This window comes from Micromys minutus (genome assembly GCF_963924665.1).
Source record: "Micromys minutus genome assembly, chromosome: 27".
Lineage (NCBI taxonomy): Eukaryota > Metazoa > Chordata > Mammalia > Rodentia > Muridae > Micromys > Micromys minutus.
Window position 1 is genome coordinate 21356926 of NC_137962.1, and position 15243 is coordinate 21372168.

At 46.0% G+C, this 15243-nt stretch overlaps 1 protein-coding gene across 3 annotated transcripts in view; it reads left to right on the forward strand.

Annotated features, from left to right (window-relative positions):
* The first annotated feature begins 384 nt into the window (after positions 1 to 384).
* FMNL3 (formin like 3) overlaps positions 385 to 15243 on the forward strand; it is a 50933-nt gene continuing 36074 nt past the window's right edge. For all 3 annotated transcript variants that reach the window (XM_080939097.1, XM_080939098.1, XM_080939099.1), the window contains exon 1: positions 385 to 633. In XM_080939097.1, coding sequence (XP_080795223.1) covers positions 508 to 633 — 126 coding nt within the window. In that variant the 5' untranslated portion in view covers positions 385 to 507. The remainder of the gene's footprint in view (positions 634 to 15243) is intronic.

Consider the following 15243-nt stretch of genomic DNA (forward strand, 5'->3'; position numbering starts at 1 on the left):
CCCTTCAAAAGCACAGAAGACATTCTTGCTATGTAGCTCAGGCTGGTTTCAAACCAAGCAGTCCTCCTGCCGCAGCCTCTCCAGTGCTGGAATTGCAGATGTGAGCCACAGATGGGGGAGCTCCCTAGTATCCCCCACATCTCCCAGTTAACTTTGCTGTCCGCGCCCGATGTCTACATCGTCCCGCAAGCACAGCGATTGGATGCCCACCAAGGGCCACCAGGGCGCGCTCGCAGCCAGGCGCGAGGCCTCTGAGGGCGGGAGGCTCTGTGATTGGGAGGCGCGGCTGTCAGTTAGCCGTGGCGGGGCGGTGGGCGTGGCCTGCATGAATAAGGCGCGCTTCAGCGCGTCGAGCGCTTCGCCGCCGCCCGCCGGACAGCGAGGCGCCCCCTGAGGGGCGGAGGAATCGGGCCTGGGGAGCGGGCGCTGAGGGAGGAGCCAGGTCGGAGCGGCAGAGGGCCCTGGCGAGGAGGTGGAGGGCTGAGGCCCGGAGGAGGCCCCGCCGCGATGGGCAACCTGGAGAGCACCGACGGCGGCCCGGGCGAGCCGCCCTCCGTCCCGCTGCTGCTGCCGCCCGGCAAGACGCCGATGCCGGAGCCGTGCGAGCTGGAAGAGAGATTCGCCCTAGTGCTGGTGAGACCGGCGCTGCTGCCTTCCCGCCGCCCCCCACCCCCCGCCGGGTCCCGCCCACCCCCGCAGCCCCGTCAGCGCCCGACCCGGCCCGCAGCTCGCAGCGGCCCGTCGGGGGTCGGGGGAGGAGGGGGTCCCCAAGCTCCGGGACCTGCCGGAGGTCCAGACTCCTCCCTCCCCACTTCCCTCAGACTTCCCGGTCCGCTGCCGGAATTCCATTCCCGGGACCTCGCTGGTGGGACGGTTTTCCGAAGCTGTTGGGTCCCCAGCCAGAAATCAGGCTTTTTTTTTCTTTTTTTTCTCCCGTATGAGAGTGGGTCTCGCGTTCAGACCAGATGCTTCGGGGAGGAAACGGGGGAACGGAGAAGGGGCTGGCTGCCCTTGGGGGTGGGGAGCGGGGTAAGGAGCGATGCCATTCTACTCATTTCAGAACCGCCTGCAGGCATCCTGCTAAGTTATAGTGGGTTTGCCTAGGCTGAACATGTGGATAAGCCATTTGACTAGGCATCTGTTTTTTTTTCCCCAATTGAAACAATACACAAACCATTCCGCCTGATTTTTTTTTTTTCCCTCTCCTCGTTTCATGTTAAGCTTTGGTGACTGGTTTGTGTTCCACTGCTTGTGGTTCTTTGTAGTCCTTCTGTGGTTTCACAAGGGATGGTCTATAAAGACGAACTTTGGGAGCTGACGTTGGGATTCTCCTTTGCTCTGGGGCTTGGGCGTTGATGTGAAAGGCTCTGAGTAGAGAGGTTAGTAGCGAGCATCACTGTGTTGAAGCTGGGCCGTGTGCTAACTTCGGGAAATAGCTTTCAGTTCTCCCCCACAAAGAACTCTTAGAAGATGGTAATAATTCTGGTGTATCGTTGGTATGGTCTCAAGGACCGACTTTGCCTGTGAGGAGGGATAAGTTGTAGACTTAGCAGCCTTATTGGATTTCATCTGCCTTGGAAGAGGGAGATTAGATCTGTTGGCAGCAATGGAGCTGTCTAGAGATCCTGGCCTCTGCAATGTGGAGAGCCTAACTTCAGCTCAATGGCACCAACTTGGACTCAGAGTTCAGGATGTTCCAAAGAGGTGTTTCACGAGAAGCAAGAAAGGATCGGCCCCTTGGCACCTGCTTCATATCAGGGCACACCTGGAGGGGATCGGTCATGACCTTCAGCTGCCCCTGGGACGAAGCAAAAAAGTATGCCTGTACACCTGTGATGTGCACCACACTGATAGAGAACCTGGTTTAAGGCACTGGGCTGGGATCAATGTTCTGATCAAAGCTCTCCAACCTCTGCCTAGGTCTTTGTGGGTCAGATCATGTGTCTGCACCAGAAAGCCAGGAGTCTGTGGTCTTGACTCAGCGTAGATACAACTTTCCCAACTAGAACGTTTTCCGGAGGAGTGAGTGTGGGGGGTGGAGCTCCATAAATACAGTGGGGTTTGGGAAACCCTCATCTGACAAGAGCAGGCACATCCTGTGACCAGGTATATAGCATAGGATAGTTACCTTCCTCGAATTTCTGCATCTCACACTCCTTTTGGGGAATATAAGTGATTTCAGACCTGAGTCACTGTTGAGATAAAGGTCAGTTAACATTCACTGAGCCTACAGTGCACAGCTGACTGACTGCTAAATCTTTGACTCCCATTAAATCTGCAGCTCAGTCTGTGTGGTAAGTGCTGTTACTGCACACGCTGGAGAGGAAAGTGGGGCTGGAGAGATTCAGTAGTCACTTAGTGACCACCGCCTGAGCAGAGACTGAAGTCCAGCCTCTCATCCTGCACCCACTAGCTTTCCCCTAAAGAAATCAGCTGACAAACTGGGAAAGAAAAAGGAGCAACAAAGGAGCGGCTTGTAGCTTACAGAGCACACCTACCCAGTGCTGATGTAGGTTACACACACCAGTTGTCACAGTCCTACCTGGACAGAACCATAGGCCACAGTCGTGAACGGTTCTGTGCTGAACACCCTTTCACTGTGTGGTTTCCTTAGGATAGAAACTTTACATTGAACCTGATCAGTTAGAGGTTATACATTGTTTCTTATTTTCAAAAAAGTTATTACCATGTCTGTGACTACAGCACCTGTATGTATGGCTTGAACAGAGGTCAGAGGACAACTTTTGGGAGTTGGTTCTGGACTTCACCTCCGGTTGTTAGGCCTACCCCGGGCAGGAGCTTCTCCCTGCTGAGTCACCTTGCCAGCTGTATAAATTGTTTTTAAGGTCTTAAATACATACTTCCAAGTTTATCTTTTAAAAACAGTGTGGAATGGTAGCACATGCCTGTTATCTCTTGTAAAGCTAAGGCAATAGAATAGTAAACTCAAGGCCTGTCTCAGTTACATAGTGAGACACTGTCTCAAAACCAAATCTTCATCCTCCAAAAAAACATGTCCTCCAAGTGAGAAAAGAGGATTTTCCTCTTGATTATAAAGTAGTATATATTAATTAAACACATTTGGAAAGATAGAAGAAAATTATCTGTACAATGGACTAGGAATTTTTCCTAGTAAGATTTTGACACACTTAAATGTATTTTAGCAATTAAGATAACATCCTTCAGACTGTCAGGAACTGAGTTTTTCGTTTTTACTTAGTTTTTAAACTTTACAAGCATTAATTGTTTTGCCCACATGGACGTCTGCGTGAGTTCTCCTGGAACTGGAGTCACAGACATTTTTGTATGGGATGGTTGGAATTGAACTTAGGCTTTCTCAGAGAATAACCAAGTTTTTAACTGCTGGACTAGCTACAGCCTCCCACCCCATTTTTTGTTTTGTTTTGGTTTTAGAAACAGGGTTTCTCTTTGTAGCCATGGCTATCCTGAAACTTGGGCTGTAGACCAGGTTGGCCTTCATCTCACAGAGAGTTATGCCTGTCTCTACCTTCTGTGTGCTTCAATAAAGGCAGTGGACCACCACCCCAGCTGAGTTTTTCTTTACAATCTTAACTTTTTTCTAACTTTTAAAACATGCTTAGTATCATGACTTTATGGCTACATAGTACTCCACAATAGAGTATTTGGTTACTATGTTATTTGTACTTTTCTTTTAACTCTGTTTTGTTTCCTGATGAATTTCCTTTGCCCAAATGTTTGTCTTCATCTCTGATTATTGTTTTAGATAAATTTCCACAAGTGGCGTTATTGGGCCAAAGGTTAAAATTTTTCAAGGCCATTGAGATCTATGCTTTTTTTTTTTAATCATTCATTTGTGTGTGTGTGTGTGTGTGTGTGTGTGTGTGTGTGTGTGTGTTGAGCTTTGTGCTTTGCTGTGCTGTATATATGTGGAGATCAGAGAGTAACTTTCAGGAGTTAGTTTTCTCACTTCACAACCAGGATTGAACTCTGACTCTGAACCAAGCACCATAACCCAGTGATCTATCTTGATCCCCAAGACCTATCTATACCGTCTCTTAAAGTTGTATCAGTGATTTCCTGTCCACTATAGTAAATTACTATCTCATTTTCCCTCCTGTTTCTTCCTTTCCTCTTTCACAGTGCTTGAGATCTAACTCAAAACCTCCTTCATTCTTAGACAAGTGCTCTCCCCATTACCTGCACCTCTTGCTCTCCATTTCTTCATTCGTTCATTCATCCATCCATCCATCCATCCATATTCTGAGCTGTCTTCATAACCCCAATAGTCCTGGGACTCACTATGTGTAGACAAAGCTAGATTCAAACTCATTAGAGAATTGCCTGCCTCTACCCCCTGAGTGCTGGGATTAAAAGTATGTGCCACAAGGTCTGGTCTTCCTTTTCTTAATAAGCCACTTCTGGATGGTTTAGATTTTTGAGAACTTTTGTCTCTGACTAATAAAAATGCTAGCTGGTTTTACTTTGCACTTTCCCGAATATTTTGTCTTATGTGTTTTGGCTACCTTTGTCTTTTGTTCTTTAGTGGGGGTTTATTGTATATTCACATGACTATGTAATAAACATGTTTTCTATAGTTTCACATTATAAATCTTTTCACACATGAAAGAGTATAAATGACTAACTGTTCTGTAAGGGAGTGGGGAACACTGGGGAGTTCTTGGAATTGCTTCCCACCCCTTATGCTCTGAGAAGCCTCTGGTGCTGGGCTTGCTGGGTCTACATGTCCTGCAGCTGGGCAGTCCTGATGGCAGTCACATACTCTTGAGAGAACTGCCACAGTTGGTGAGAACAGGAACAGGCTTCAGTGAAAATAACTGGTCTTCAGTGAAGTGAAAAAGGAAGCCAAGGTGGAGAGGAAATGAAACCACAAATCTTCCCCCATGAGGCTTCTTGGGAAGGCAGGGTCAAGGTCTTCCCTGAGGTCAAGACCAAGGTATTTACCCCAGAGCTGACTGTGGTTAACCCATAGGACCCAGTACTGTCTGCCTGAAGTCTGAGTAGTGCCTGCTCTGCTAGGCATCTGGTCTCCATTTTGGGGAGACATTTCTTGCATTTGAGTTAAGCTGCAGCAATGGCAGGGAAAAGATGGGGGTTCATTCTAGTTTAGAACTACGTTTTAAAAAGAGAAAGGCCATTTTCTTTGAAGATAGAGAGGGTGCTGTGGTCACTTCCAGGAGGTCTCTTGTCCCCTCTGGGCATGAGACTTCAGGGCTCCCTCTGAGCAGCTGTAGATGAAACCGACAGTTTTAAGGTTCTCTATTCTGAAGAAGGGGGTGGGCAGGAGATTCTAGGATGAAGCTGAACAACTGGGTAGCTAGGATCCCTGAGTTTTCTGTTTTCCTTCCACCTACCTAAGAGGTAGGGAGGCATCCAGCTGACTTAGTCTTCCTGGTGCCCCTCCCACACTCCTGGCTACTTCTGCCTTTATAGCTTGCCTCATTACCTTCCCTCTCCTCTCCCTGCTCTCTCCCAGGTTCTCTTACCACATTTGCCACCTACAGTAAAGGAGTAAAGGTGTGGCTCAGGAATTTGTGTTGGGTAGGAACGAACCTAGAAAAGCATGGTGTTACTGCACTTACGGGCAGTTAGAGTGTGGCAGGAAGTGATGGAAGATAAAATCCCTATGGCAGCCAATGGCGATGGTGCAGAGGCTCTCAAATCCTGAACTTCAGTGATCTGCGTAGGCTTAGTTTGTGAAGTTCTCTGTGACACTGAAAAGTATTGTAAATAACTTTACGAACCACAAAGAGACTAGCTGAGCTCTTTGCATGGCTGGGTTCAGGCTGGCCTATACCAGTGGGGGGTTAGTTCCTGTCTCCATCCCCTTTGTCTCCTTAGTCACCTCTGACATTCCTCCAGGGCTTGAGTTGTCCTGTTAGTTTTGGCACAGGGGTTCCCAATACAGCAGCAACAAGAGAGATTCCCCCCCCCCTTTTTCTTTCTTTCTTTCTTTCTTTCTTTCTTTCTTTCTTTCTTTCTTCCCCCCCCCCCTTTTTTTGAGACAGGCTGGCTTCTAACTCAGAGATCCACCTGCACCCCGCACCCCCAGTGCTGGGATTAAGGGTGTGCTCACCACTGCTCAGCTAGATGTGTACTTTTTCCCTCTTTCTGGTCAGTCTAGAAAGGAGATGGTCACATTCTTCAGCTCCGCAGCCCTGTTCTAAGAGCTGGGCTTAAGTCTGGGATTTGGTTATTTTAAGAGATGGTTATTCTGTTTTAAGAACTACTTAGACTTCAGAGTTTAGCTGTTTCGTTTATTATTTATTTAGATCAGTTTCCTTGCAGGGAACCAGTCCTACGCAGTCTCTCTTTCCCATGAAACCATTAAAGTACCCCACCCCCACCCCCATAGCTGGTTTGAGATGAGATTTGCCAGCTCAGACTTACAGAAAGGCTGTTCTATAATCAGGAGCTGAGGTTTGGACAGTTTTTGTGTCCGTTTTTCATCTGAAAGTCTGAGCAAATCTTATAGCTTAAAATTTTTAATTGTCTCTATTCATTTATTGAGAATATGTGGACTCGTGTTTTGCCACAGTGTGGATCTGGAGGACCAAGGATGCCTTGTGGGAGTCTGTCCTCTCCCACCATGTGGGTCCCAGGGATTGGACTCAGGTTGTCAGAGGCTTCCCTGCCCACCAGCCCACTCCTGCAACTGTTCTGAGCCACTTTTGCTCCATGACATAAGTGAGGACAGGACATTAAGGCTACTCCTGATCCTAAAATGGTTTTCAACTGAGGAAAGGGAGTTTTGGGGAGCAATAAGTGCTGCTGTACTTGGTACAGAAGTCCAGGGTTGTTAAACCAAGAGATTGGGTATGACTCTCATACTGTTGGTCCCAACACTGGGGTGGCCAGCAGGACTACAAAGGCCTTGTATTTAATTTTTTTTTTTTTTTTATTTTAACAGAATAAGAGTAAAGATAGAATCATATCTTAGTGAACTTACACCCTAGGAAGGAGTAGACCTTTTTATTATCCCTATCTATAGGGTTAGTGCCTGGTTCTTCTGATACAGTAGGCTCCACCCTAAAATCTATTGTAGAAGTTTGGCCTATACATGCTGTTTCTCTCCTCTGGTCAGCCCATCAGACCAGTGTATAAAAGTCTTATATTTGGGAGTGTATTATCAATAAATATTTTTGGATGGCTAGGATAGAGGCTGGGATCTTTTGTAGCTCAGGCTAGCCTAGAACTCCTGATCATCTGGCTTCTACCTCGCAAATGCTAGGCTTGCAGGCGTGTAGTACCATGTCTAGCTGAATTGTAAGTGCATTTGATAGTGCTTCTTTATTTTGTGGATGACAGATCCCTTTGAAAGGCTATCCAGCTTCATCATCTCCTTCATGCGCATGTTGTCTATATGCAGTGTTCGGAGGGGCTTTCGGCCTGTTATCGGATCTCCTAGGAAAGTGTGATCAAGTGTGTGGTAGGGGAGAACCCTAGTTAATCAGTGTAGATAAAACAGTGCTTTGGTAGTGGTGACAGCTAAGGCATCCTGTTGACGTTTGGCTGGTCCCCATTTAGAGAGAGGCATTCAGCCCCCTTGATACTGTTTTACCTTGATTAAGGATTGTTTGGAGGAGGCTGTCCACACTTTTGAGTTAGGGGTCTAGTCCTCAAATTCTGGGAACGTCTAGATGGGAGTGACTGGGTGGGTTTTGATAACTCATGGGGAACCAGTAGCCTCTGCTTTCATAGTTGGTGACAAAATGTGGTGTCCTGTGATTAGAAATCTTACCTGATTAATGATAACAGACCGACCTGTACCTCTTGACTGCTTAGAATATTTTAAAATATTCATAAAATATTTTTTTGAAGATCTTACATCTTTGTGGGCTTTATAGCACTCAGAAGACAGAGCCAAGTGGATCTCTTAATTGGAGGCCAGCCTGGTCTACATAAGGAATTCCAGGCCAGCCAGGGCTACGCAGTGAGAGTGTGTAAACCTTTTTCCTTTTCCAAGAACAATTCTGGCTTGTTTATTCCTGTGTAGGGCCTCTATCTCCTTTCAGAAATGGCTGTTTTTAATACCCACTATATGGCCTGGACTTAACTTGCTGAAGTAGTACTCTTATTTATCGGGTTAGGGGAAACGCTGTTACATGGGTGATTTCATTTACCTTGACAACAGCTCTGTAAGGGTAGTTCACCTGTGTTTTACAGGGGATAAGGGCAAGGTTCAGGGGCTTAACCAGAGAAGGTCACCAGTTAGAGCTTGCTCAGGAGAGTCCTCCTAAAGACATTTCTAGTTGGATTTTTTTTTTTTAAATGCTAAAAGGTCTCCTAGAAAAACAGCCTTTTCTAATGATGGATGCTTAGTCTTTGGTTTTCCTTGTAGATTTCAAATCTGTAGAAAAAATTTGGTAAAAATGTGAATAAAATACCAGGCATGGTAACATCCACACCTGCCATCCCAGGATTTAGAAGGCTGAGGCAGGAGGATTGCTGAAACCTTTCAGGCCAGTCTGGGATACAGAGTAAGACCCTATCTTGAAGTAAATATCAAAAAAGCTGGACAATATCCATGACTGTTGCTGTTAAAGATAAATTTAGTGCAGATGTTTGGAAAGCTTTTGTCTGGTCTTTTTAAAATGGGGGCCTGCTATGTAGCCGTGCCTCGCCTATGTGTGTAAGCCAGGCTGTCCCTCTACTTCCTGGCTATCCTCCTGCCTCTGAGTCCAGTGCTGGAGCCCTACAGGTATGAGCCACTATGCCTTGTTCTTAGGTGACACTTTTTAGGGCTTTGTCAGTTTGAAATGCTGCTTTTACCTCAGCCATCTTTATTCTGGGAAGTGTTTCTCCAGAACTGGTTCCACTTGTGTACACAGAGTATTATACACTCCGTGACACTGCTTTCTCTCTTTTCTTTTCCTTTCTTTTCGTTTTGTTTCTTTCCTTCCTTCCTTCCTTCCTTCCTTTTTTCTTTTTAAATTGGGAACACCTTGATTCTTCCATTTTCCTAGTTGCTCAAAGCAAATCCTATGAGCACTCTCTAATGTTCTCTCTCAACACACAATCCAAGTGTAATCCCCACAGTTTCATCTTTAACAATAGCCACTGTCCCCACGCACACCGGGGTCAGTCTTGCTCGTAGCACAGTTAGGCAGCCATGTTCCTCTCTCCACAATGGAGCCAAATTTAAAATATTAGTCTTTCATCCGGAACATTTCTACATTAGAGCCTTTGCACAAGCTCTGTCTGCTTGGGGTGCCTTTGGCCCGAGTCTTTAAATTACTCAGTTTATAAGTGCTTCCACTTTGGACTTGCCATCTACTTCCAAGCCCTGCTTATTATTGTATGTCTTAGAGTCCTCTTCATTCCTCTGTTACTTTTCATCTTGAAATTATTTAACTACTTATTTATCCTTCTTACATTACTGACTCCCTGAGGGTGGGGACATTACGCTTGCTTATTAATGTATAGGTAAGGTAAGCATCATTTACTGTCTGTGGCTGATGGGGATCTCCAAGATCAGAGTGTGTGCATGTACAAAAATAGTAATCTAAAAAGGTAGTTCAGACTGTAACACTGTGTAATACAGTATGTGCTTATGTGTAAATGTGTAGAGAAAAGGCCTAGAAGAATCAGAACCAAATTGTGTTGACCACCAGAGAAGATTGAATTTCTCAATAAAATTATATTTTGTATATTTATTACTCTTTTAAGGAAAATGGAAGAGTAAAAATAAAGTTGGAAGGGGAACTTCAACTTTGAATGATAGAAGTTTCACTTTACACTGAGTCAGAAGATGAGCAGGAGAGAGAGGGGACATCAGTAGGATTGGTGGCTTCTTCCTGCCTGTCACCTGCCTGTGGGAACCTAGGCACTAGTTCTCACAGAAAAGAGACGGCCTTCTGACCCCAGGCTGCAATTTAGATTGTTGAGTGGCATCCTGGTTCCTCAGACACGGCAGGTTGTATATTTTTAGTCTCTTTCATTTCAGGTCCAGCTAAACTCGCAAGTCTCACCTTAGCAGAGCTGCAGTAACATTAGCAAGGGCAGTAAGCTCAGCTCTGAACTTCACAACCCTGTAGCAACAGTGTTCTCTAGATTCTTGTTTCTTAGGAAAAGGATAACTAACGTGCTTTTAAATAATGAAAGACAGAGAAAGAGGATGTAATGAATGTGGCCACTTTGGAAAGGGAGACAAATGACATCTGGTGACGTTCCACCAAAAGACTATTTCAAGTAAGTTTTTGATAACATTTACTGAATGGTAATGGAGTGCCAGCACCAAGCAGTCACTTGGCACAAACCATCTCATTCCTTTCTTGTGGCTATGTAAAACAGGGCTTATGGGTTTTTTGTTTTGTTTTTGCTGTTGTTTGTTTGTTTTCTTTTGTTTTTTTGTTTTTTAGATTTTTGTGCATGTTAAAGCTAAATGCAGGGTCTCAAGCATGCAAGGCATATGATCTACCACTAAGCTACAGCCCCAGATAGAAGCAGTTAATTCTGTTTTGTAGATGGGAAAGCTGAGGTCCAGAAAGGTTAAATGATTCAGGATTAAAGAATTAGTAAGTAGTTAGGATTTGAATCCAAGCATTTTGACTCCAAAAAGCCATGTTGTGTTTCTGTTTGTTTTGAAACACGATCTCACACTGTAGCACCAAACTACCCTGGAACTCACTGGCCCACACAGGTGTCTAACTTGTGCCTCATCTTCCTGAGTGCTGGGATTACAGCCACAAACCACACTGGCTCCAGAGTCTGCATTCTTACAAGATCCCCCTCTTCCCAGAGTTGACCTCTTGCTTACATGTGGGTGATACATGCTTGTAATCCCAATGCTCAGGAGATGGAGGCAGGAGGACCAGTAGTTCAGGGCCAGCCTCATCTATAGAACATGTTCAAGGATAACCTGGAATAATGAGAAGCTGTCGAAAAATGTAATTATAAGATAGGGCCAGACTGGGTATGGTGGCACATACACTTGGTGGCTTGGAGGCAGGAGGATCAGGTCTAAGTCATTCTGAGGTTCATACTGATCTTGATACAGCTTGGGCTGGATGATGAGTTTAGGGGCAGGCTGGGACACACAGCAAAATCTTCTCTCACAAAATCCAACTAAAAACAAAAATAGGATTATGTCTTCAGGAGCAAAGAATAGATTGAGAGCCAAGCAAAGACCTCATTTAGATTGGCAAGACTCAAGTTTATTCTGTTCAGCCATTCCCTTCTATACCCATGGCACGTTCCTGAGCACTTTAGAGAGTGCTGAATATGTAAAGGATGCCACCTGAGTCGGACAGACAACTGAGCATGAGAACTGTGCTTTGAACTGGAGCATTACGTCAAGCACACATTCCCAGGTTGTCTGTGAAGCCTCTGCATTTCAAAGCTGGCTTTATCCGTAAGAGAACATGGTTTGCCTCACTCAGTTACATGTTTCTAAGAAACTAAGGGCCCTCTTGAGGGCAGGATGTAGCTCAGTCGGTAGAGTACTCACTGAGAATGCATGTGGCTCTGTGTCTGATCCACAAAGTGAGCATGTAGTATATCCTGTGACCTCAGCACTTTGGAGATTAAGGCAGGAGGATCAGAAGTTCAGAGTTATCTTCACTACAGAGTGAGTTCCAGGCTAGCCTGGGCTACACAAGATCTTGTCTCCATAGTAAAAGAAAACAGAAGCCTCTCAGAGGGAACTCTTGAGGTTCTGAGATGTCAGTCAGTCAGTGTAACCACACAGGAATCAGAGGAAGGCAAGATCAGCCTGGTACAGGAAGGAAATCAGGCACTGCTTTAAATCTTGTCTTAAAGGCGTCTAGGGTAATCCAGAGGAGAGAAGGCTGTTCCAGACAGAGCAGGATGGGAGGAGATTAAAGAGGAAGAATGAGCAGGCTTTGGGAAGAGCAGCCAGGAGGTCTGCTTTTTGGAATAGAGGAGCCTGGTTACAGAGAAATGAACTTGGATCAGGATGGATCTTTAGTCCACAGAGAGTTCTGCCTGAAGATTTACTGATGCTAGAGAAGGCTCCGAGGAGGCCCTGCTGCCCAATCTTTCATCAGGAAATAGAGATTAGAGATTAGTTGGTAAGTGGTCCCTGGCCATTCATGTGTTTGGTCATTTAAAGTTGAATGGTGGAAATGTGAGAAATAAACATTTAATCCTCAGAAGTTAGAGAGCAGACTAGTTTGAATAAGTGATCCCACATGTTACACCTGAACTGTATGTAGATGCTTCCGTTTATAATCCAAACTTTAAACTAATTTTCTTTTTCTAACTCTTTGTCTTCTTTAAAGGTGGAAGAGCGCCTTGTCCTAAGTAATTTGTGTTATAAAGAGTGCTTGGGTTGGGGAGATGGTTCCGTTGGTACAATGCTTAGGGCCTGAGTTTGATCTATAGCACCCATGTAAGAAGCTGGGCAAGGTGTTCATGTGCCAGGATGCAAGAGGATCCCTGGGTCTTGCCGTGAAGCCAGTTTTGCAGAGTCTTTGAGCTCCAGTTGATTGAGAGACCCTGTCTGAAAGAATAAGATGGGGAGCCAATGAGGAACATAGCCAGTGTCAGCCTCTGGCCTCCACAGTCAGGGCCGCACATGTGCATAGGCACACCTGGGTACAGACAGGTACACAAAGTGCTTTGATTGTGGTAGATTCTCAACAAGCATTTCATTGCGTCACGATGCTGTTACCCTCAGGTAGTATTGTACATACTGTATTGTGGGAGGCAGTGGTGAGCTAGTACCCTTTCCTAGCTAATGGCCCCAGCTAGGTACCTGGGGTCACGCCGGACTACTTCACCTTCATCTGTACTGCCACTGCAGCCAGCCTTCAGCGCTTGCTCGCTCTGATTTAATGACTGTGGTGCTTTCTTTGCTTGAGTCTTGCAGGACCTAACTCTGTTCTCCATCCATCATCACTGCCATATGCTAACATCTGAGGTGTGTTTGGGGCAGAGTAATGAAATTCTAGGAGCTGGGAAACAACTGTACATCCAGGGAACCAAAAGGAGATTGGTTGAAAAAGATCTTGGAGGTCTGAAAGCCATCAAAGGTGCTCAGGACTCAGACCTCATGGGGTCTTGCCAGCCATAGTAAGAATTTGAAAATAGGTGTGGAGACAGTTTTCAGGCTTCATAGTGCTGGGCTCAACTGGGAGACTTCTAGAGCCTGTCCTGCCTAGGGCAGCAGCCTGCCTGCGGGCCAGGTTCCCCTCTAGGCTCTGCCAGACAGGGACGGCCCTCTTTATCTCTCATTTCAGGTTTGACTGGTGCTCAGCCCTTACTGCTGTACTTGCCCTCAGGCCAAAAGGGCAGTGTCTCTCCTAGGCTGGCCCCAGAGTTTGGCGTGCCTATCCATGGCCTGGGCCTATAATTTGGTGGGTTGGCTGGTTACAAAAATAAAAAGTACGACCTATAACTAAAGCTGAGTGGATTCACTGAAGAGGGAGCTTTTAATTTGCCTGGGCTGTACTTACTGGAGAAGCAAGTCTCCTCCCCAGGCAGAGCCCCAGGGCCTCTAGTACCTTCTGAAGGGCCCAGTTAGAGCTTGTGCACAGGAGTGAGATGTGGGGGACTTTCACCGAGGTATCTGGAGGGGATCTTGGGGTTCAACAGTAGGCTTGATTTGATTTCTTAGGAAGTAAACGTTCAGCCTTGTCTCTCACATTTGTTTCTGCCATTTGTGTTAACATCCATCTATTCATTTGACAATGCTGAACATTTTTTGTATTTTGGACATTAACGATATCATAGTGAATAAGAGAAAGACACTGGCCTCAGAGTTCACACTGTTAAGAGAACAATATAAATGTACATGTGTATAAAATAGTGACGGGTGCCACATAGAGAATCGGAGGAGGAGAGTAACGGGGACCATGTTTCTGAAGCTCAGTGTTTTCTGCGACTGAAGCCGAAGAAATGGGTGAGAAGTGAAATCTAGATTCCAGAAGGTAGGTGCCTCTGAGGAAGAGGCCGCCACCTACAGAAGGCAGCCTGGGTGGAGAGCAGAGGCAGTGTGCTCTCTGGGGCCCAACTGGCTCCTAGTCCCAGGTGGGCCCCAGTCAGAGCCTGTGGTTTGTTTTTTTTCTGGCCCCAAGTGTAGTGTCAACTGTCTGCAGGGCTGGCAGGGTGCTGATTAGCTGTAAATAGATGCTGGCCTTCTCAGGGTTTCTCTGGTCTGATTCTCAGGGTTTTGGGAAGTGACCGTGTTCTGGACAAAGGAGAAATGTAAAGGTGGGCCCAGGAAACCGATGCAGAGGGTACAGTGGCCTCCTCCTGCCTGTTTTCAAAGGCTGAAGGGATTTGAATTTGAATCATTTTGTTTATTTTGTTTTGGAAAATGGGGTTTCTCTGCAGCCCTGGCTGGCCTGGAACTCAGAGATCCACCTGCTTCTGCCTCCAGAGTGCTGGGGTTAAAGGTGTGACCTCCATCACCCTACTTGGATTCGAGTCTTAAGCTGCTGTTTATTAGCTCTTTGACCATGGCCAGTTCTCAACTCCCTTGAACCTCAGCTTTTTTTCCTGTATGAGGATATTTCTTACCCTCTGGGGAATTTATAAGGGTTAAATGACATGGTTACAGGATCCAAGGTAGTGTCATAGTGGGGTGTCCATAGTAAGAGTGTTTTTGAGTCAAGAATTCATATGTCCTGGATGATCTCACACTCCCTAAGTGGACAAGGATGAACCTGAGTTTCTGATCTTCCCACTTCTGTCTTCTGAGCCCTGGGATCACAGCATACTCCACCAAACCCAGTTTACATAGTGCCGAGGATAGAACACAGGCAGGACCTCATGCATGCTAGGCAGGCGCTCTGCCACCCAACTCATCCCTAATCCAAGGAGTATTCTAAAGGCATTAACCTTTTGAATCAAAGAGTCTTATATTAGGAAGCCAAATGAAACTATTCAAGAAAATGAATTAGCGGGGTTGGGAAAAGGCCTCAGCAGTTAAGAACGTTTCTTGCTCTTGCAGAGGACCTGGGTTCAATTCGCAACATTCACAACCCTTTGTAACTCCAGCTTTAGGAGATTTGATACCCTCTTCTGACCTCTGTGGACACTGGGTACCCACATGGTGCAATACATACGCACAGACAAAGCATTTGTACACACAAGGACATTCTAGAACAGAAAAGGAGTGGGAGTTGTTATTCATGGGTAGAGGTTGTGTTTTCTGTACCTCTAAAGTGCAGAATCATTGAAGTACACACCTCAGTTGTCACTTTGCCGCCGATGTTAGAGACACCAGGGACCAGGGTAAGTAACCCTTGATTCCCATCATTCCGCCCCTTAGTGCAC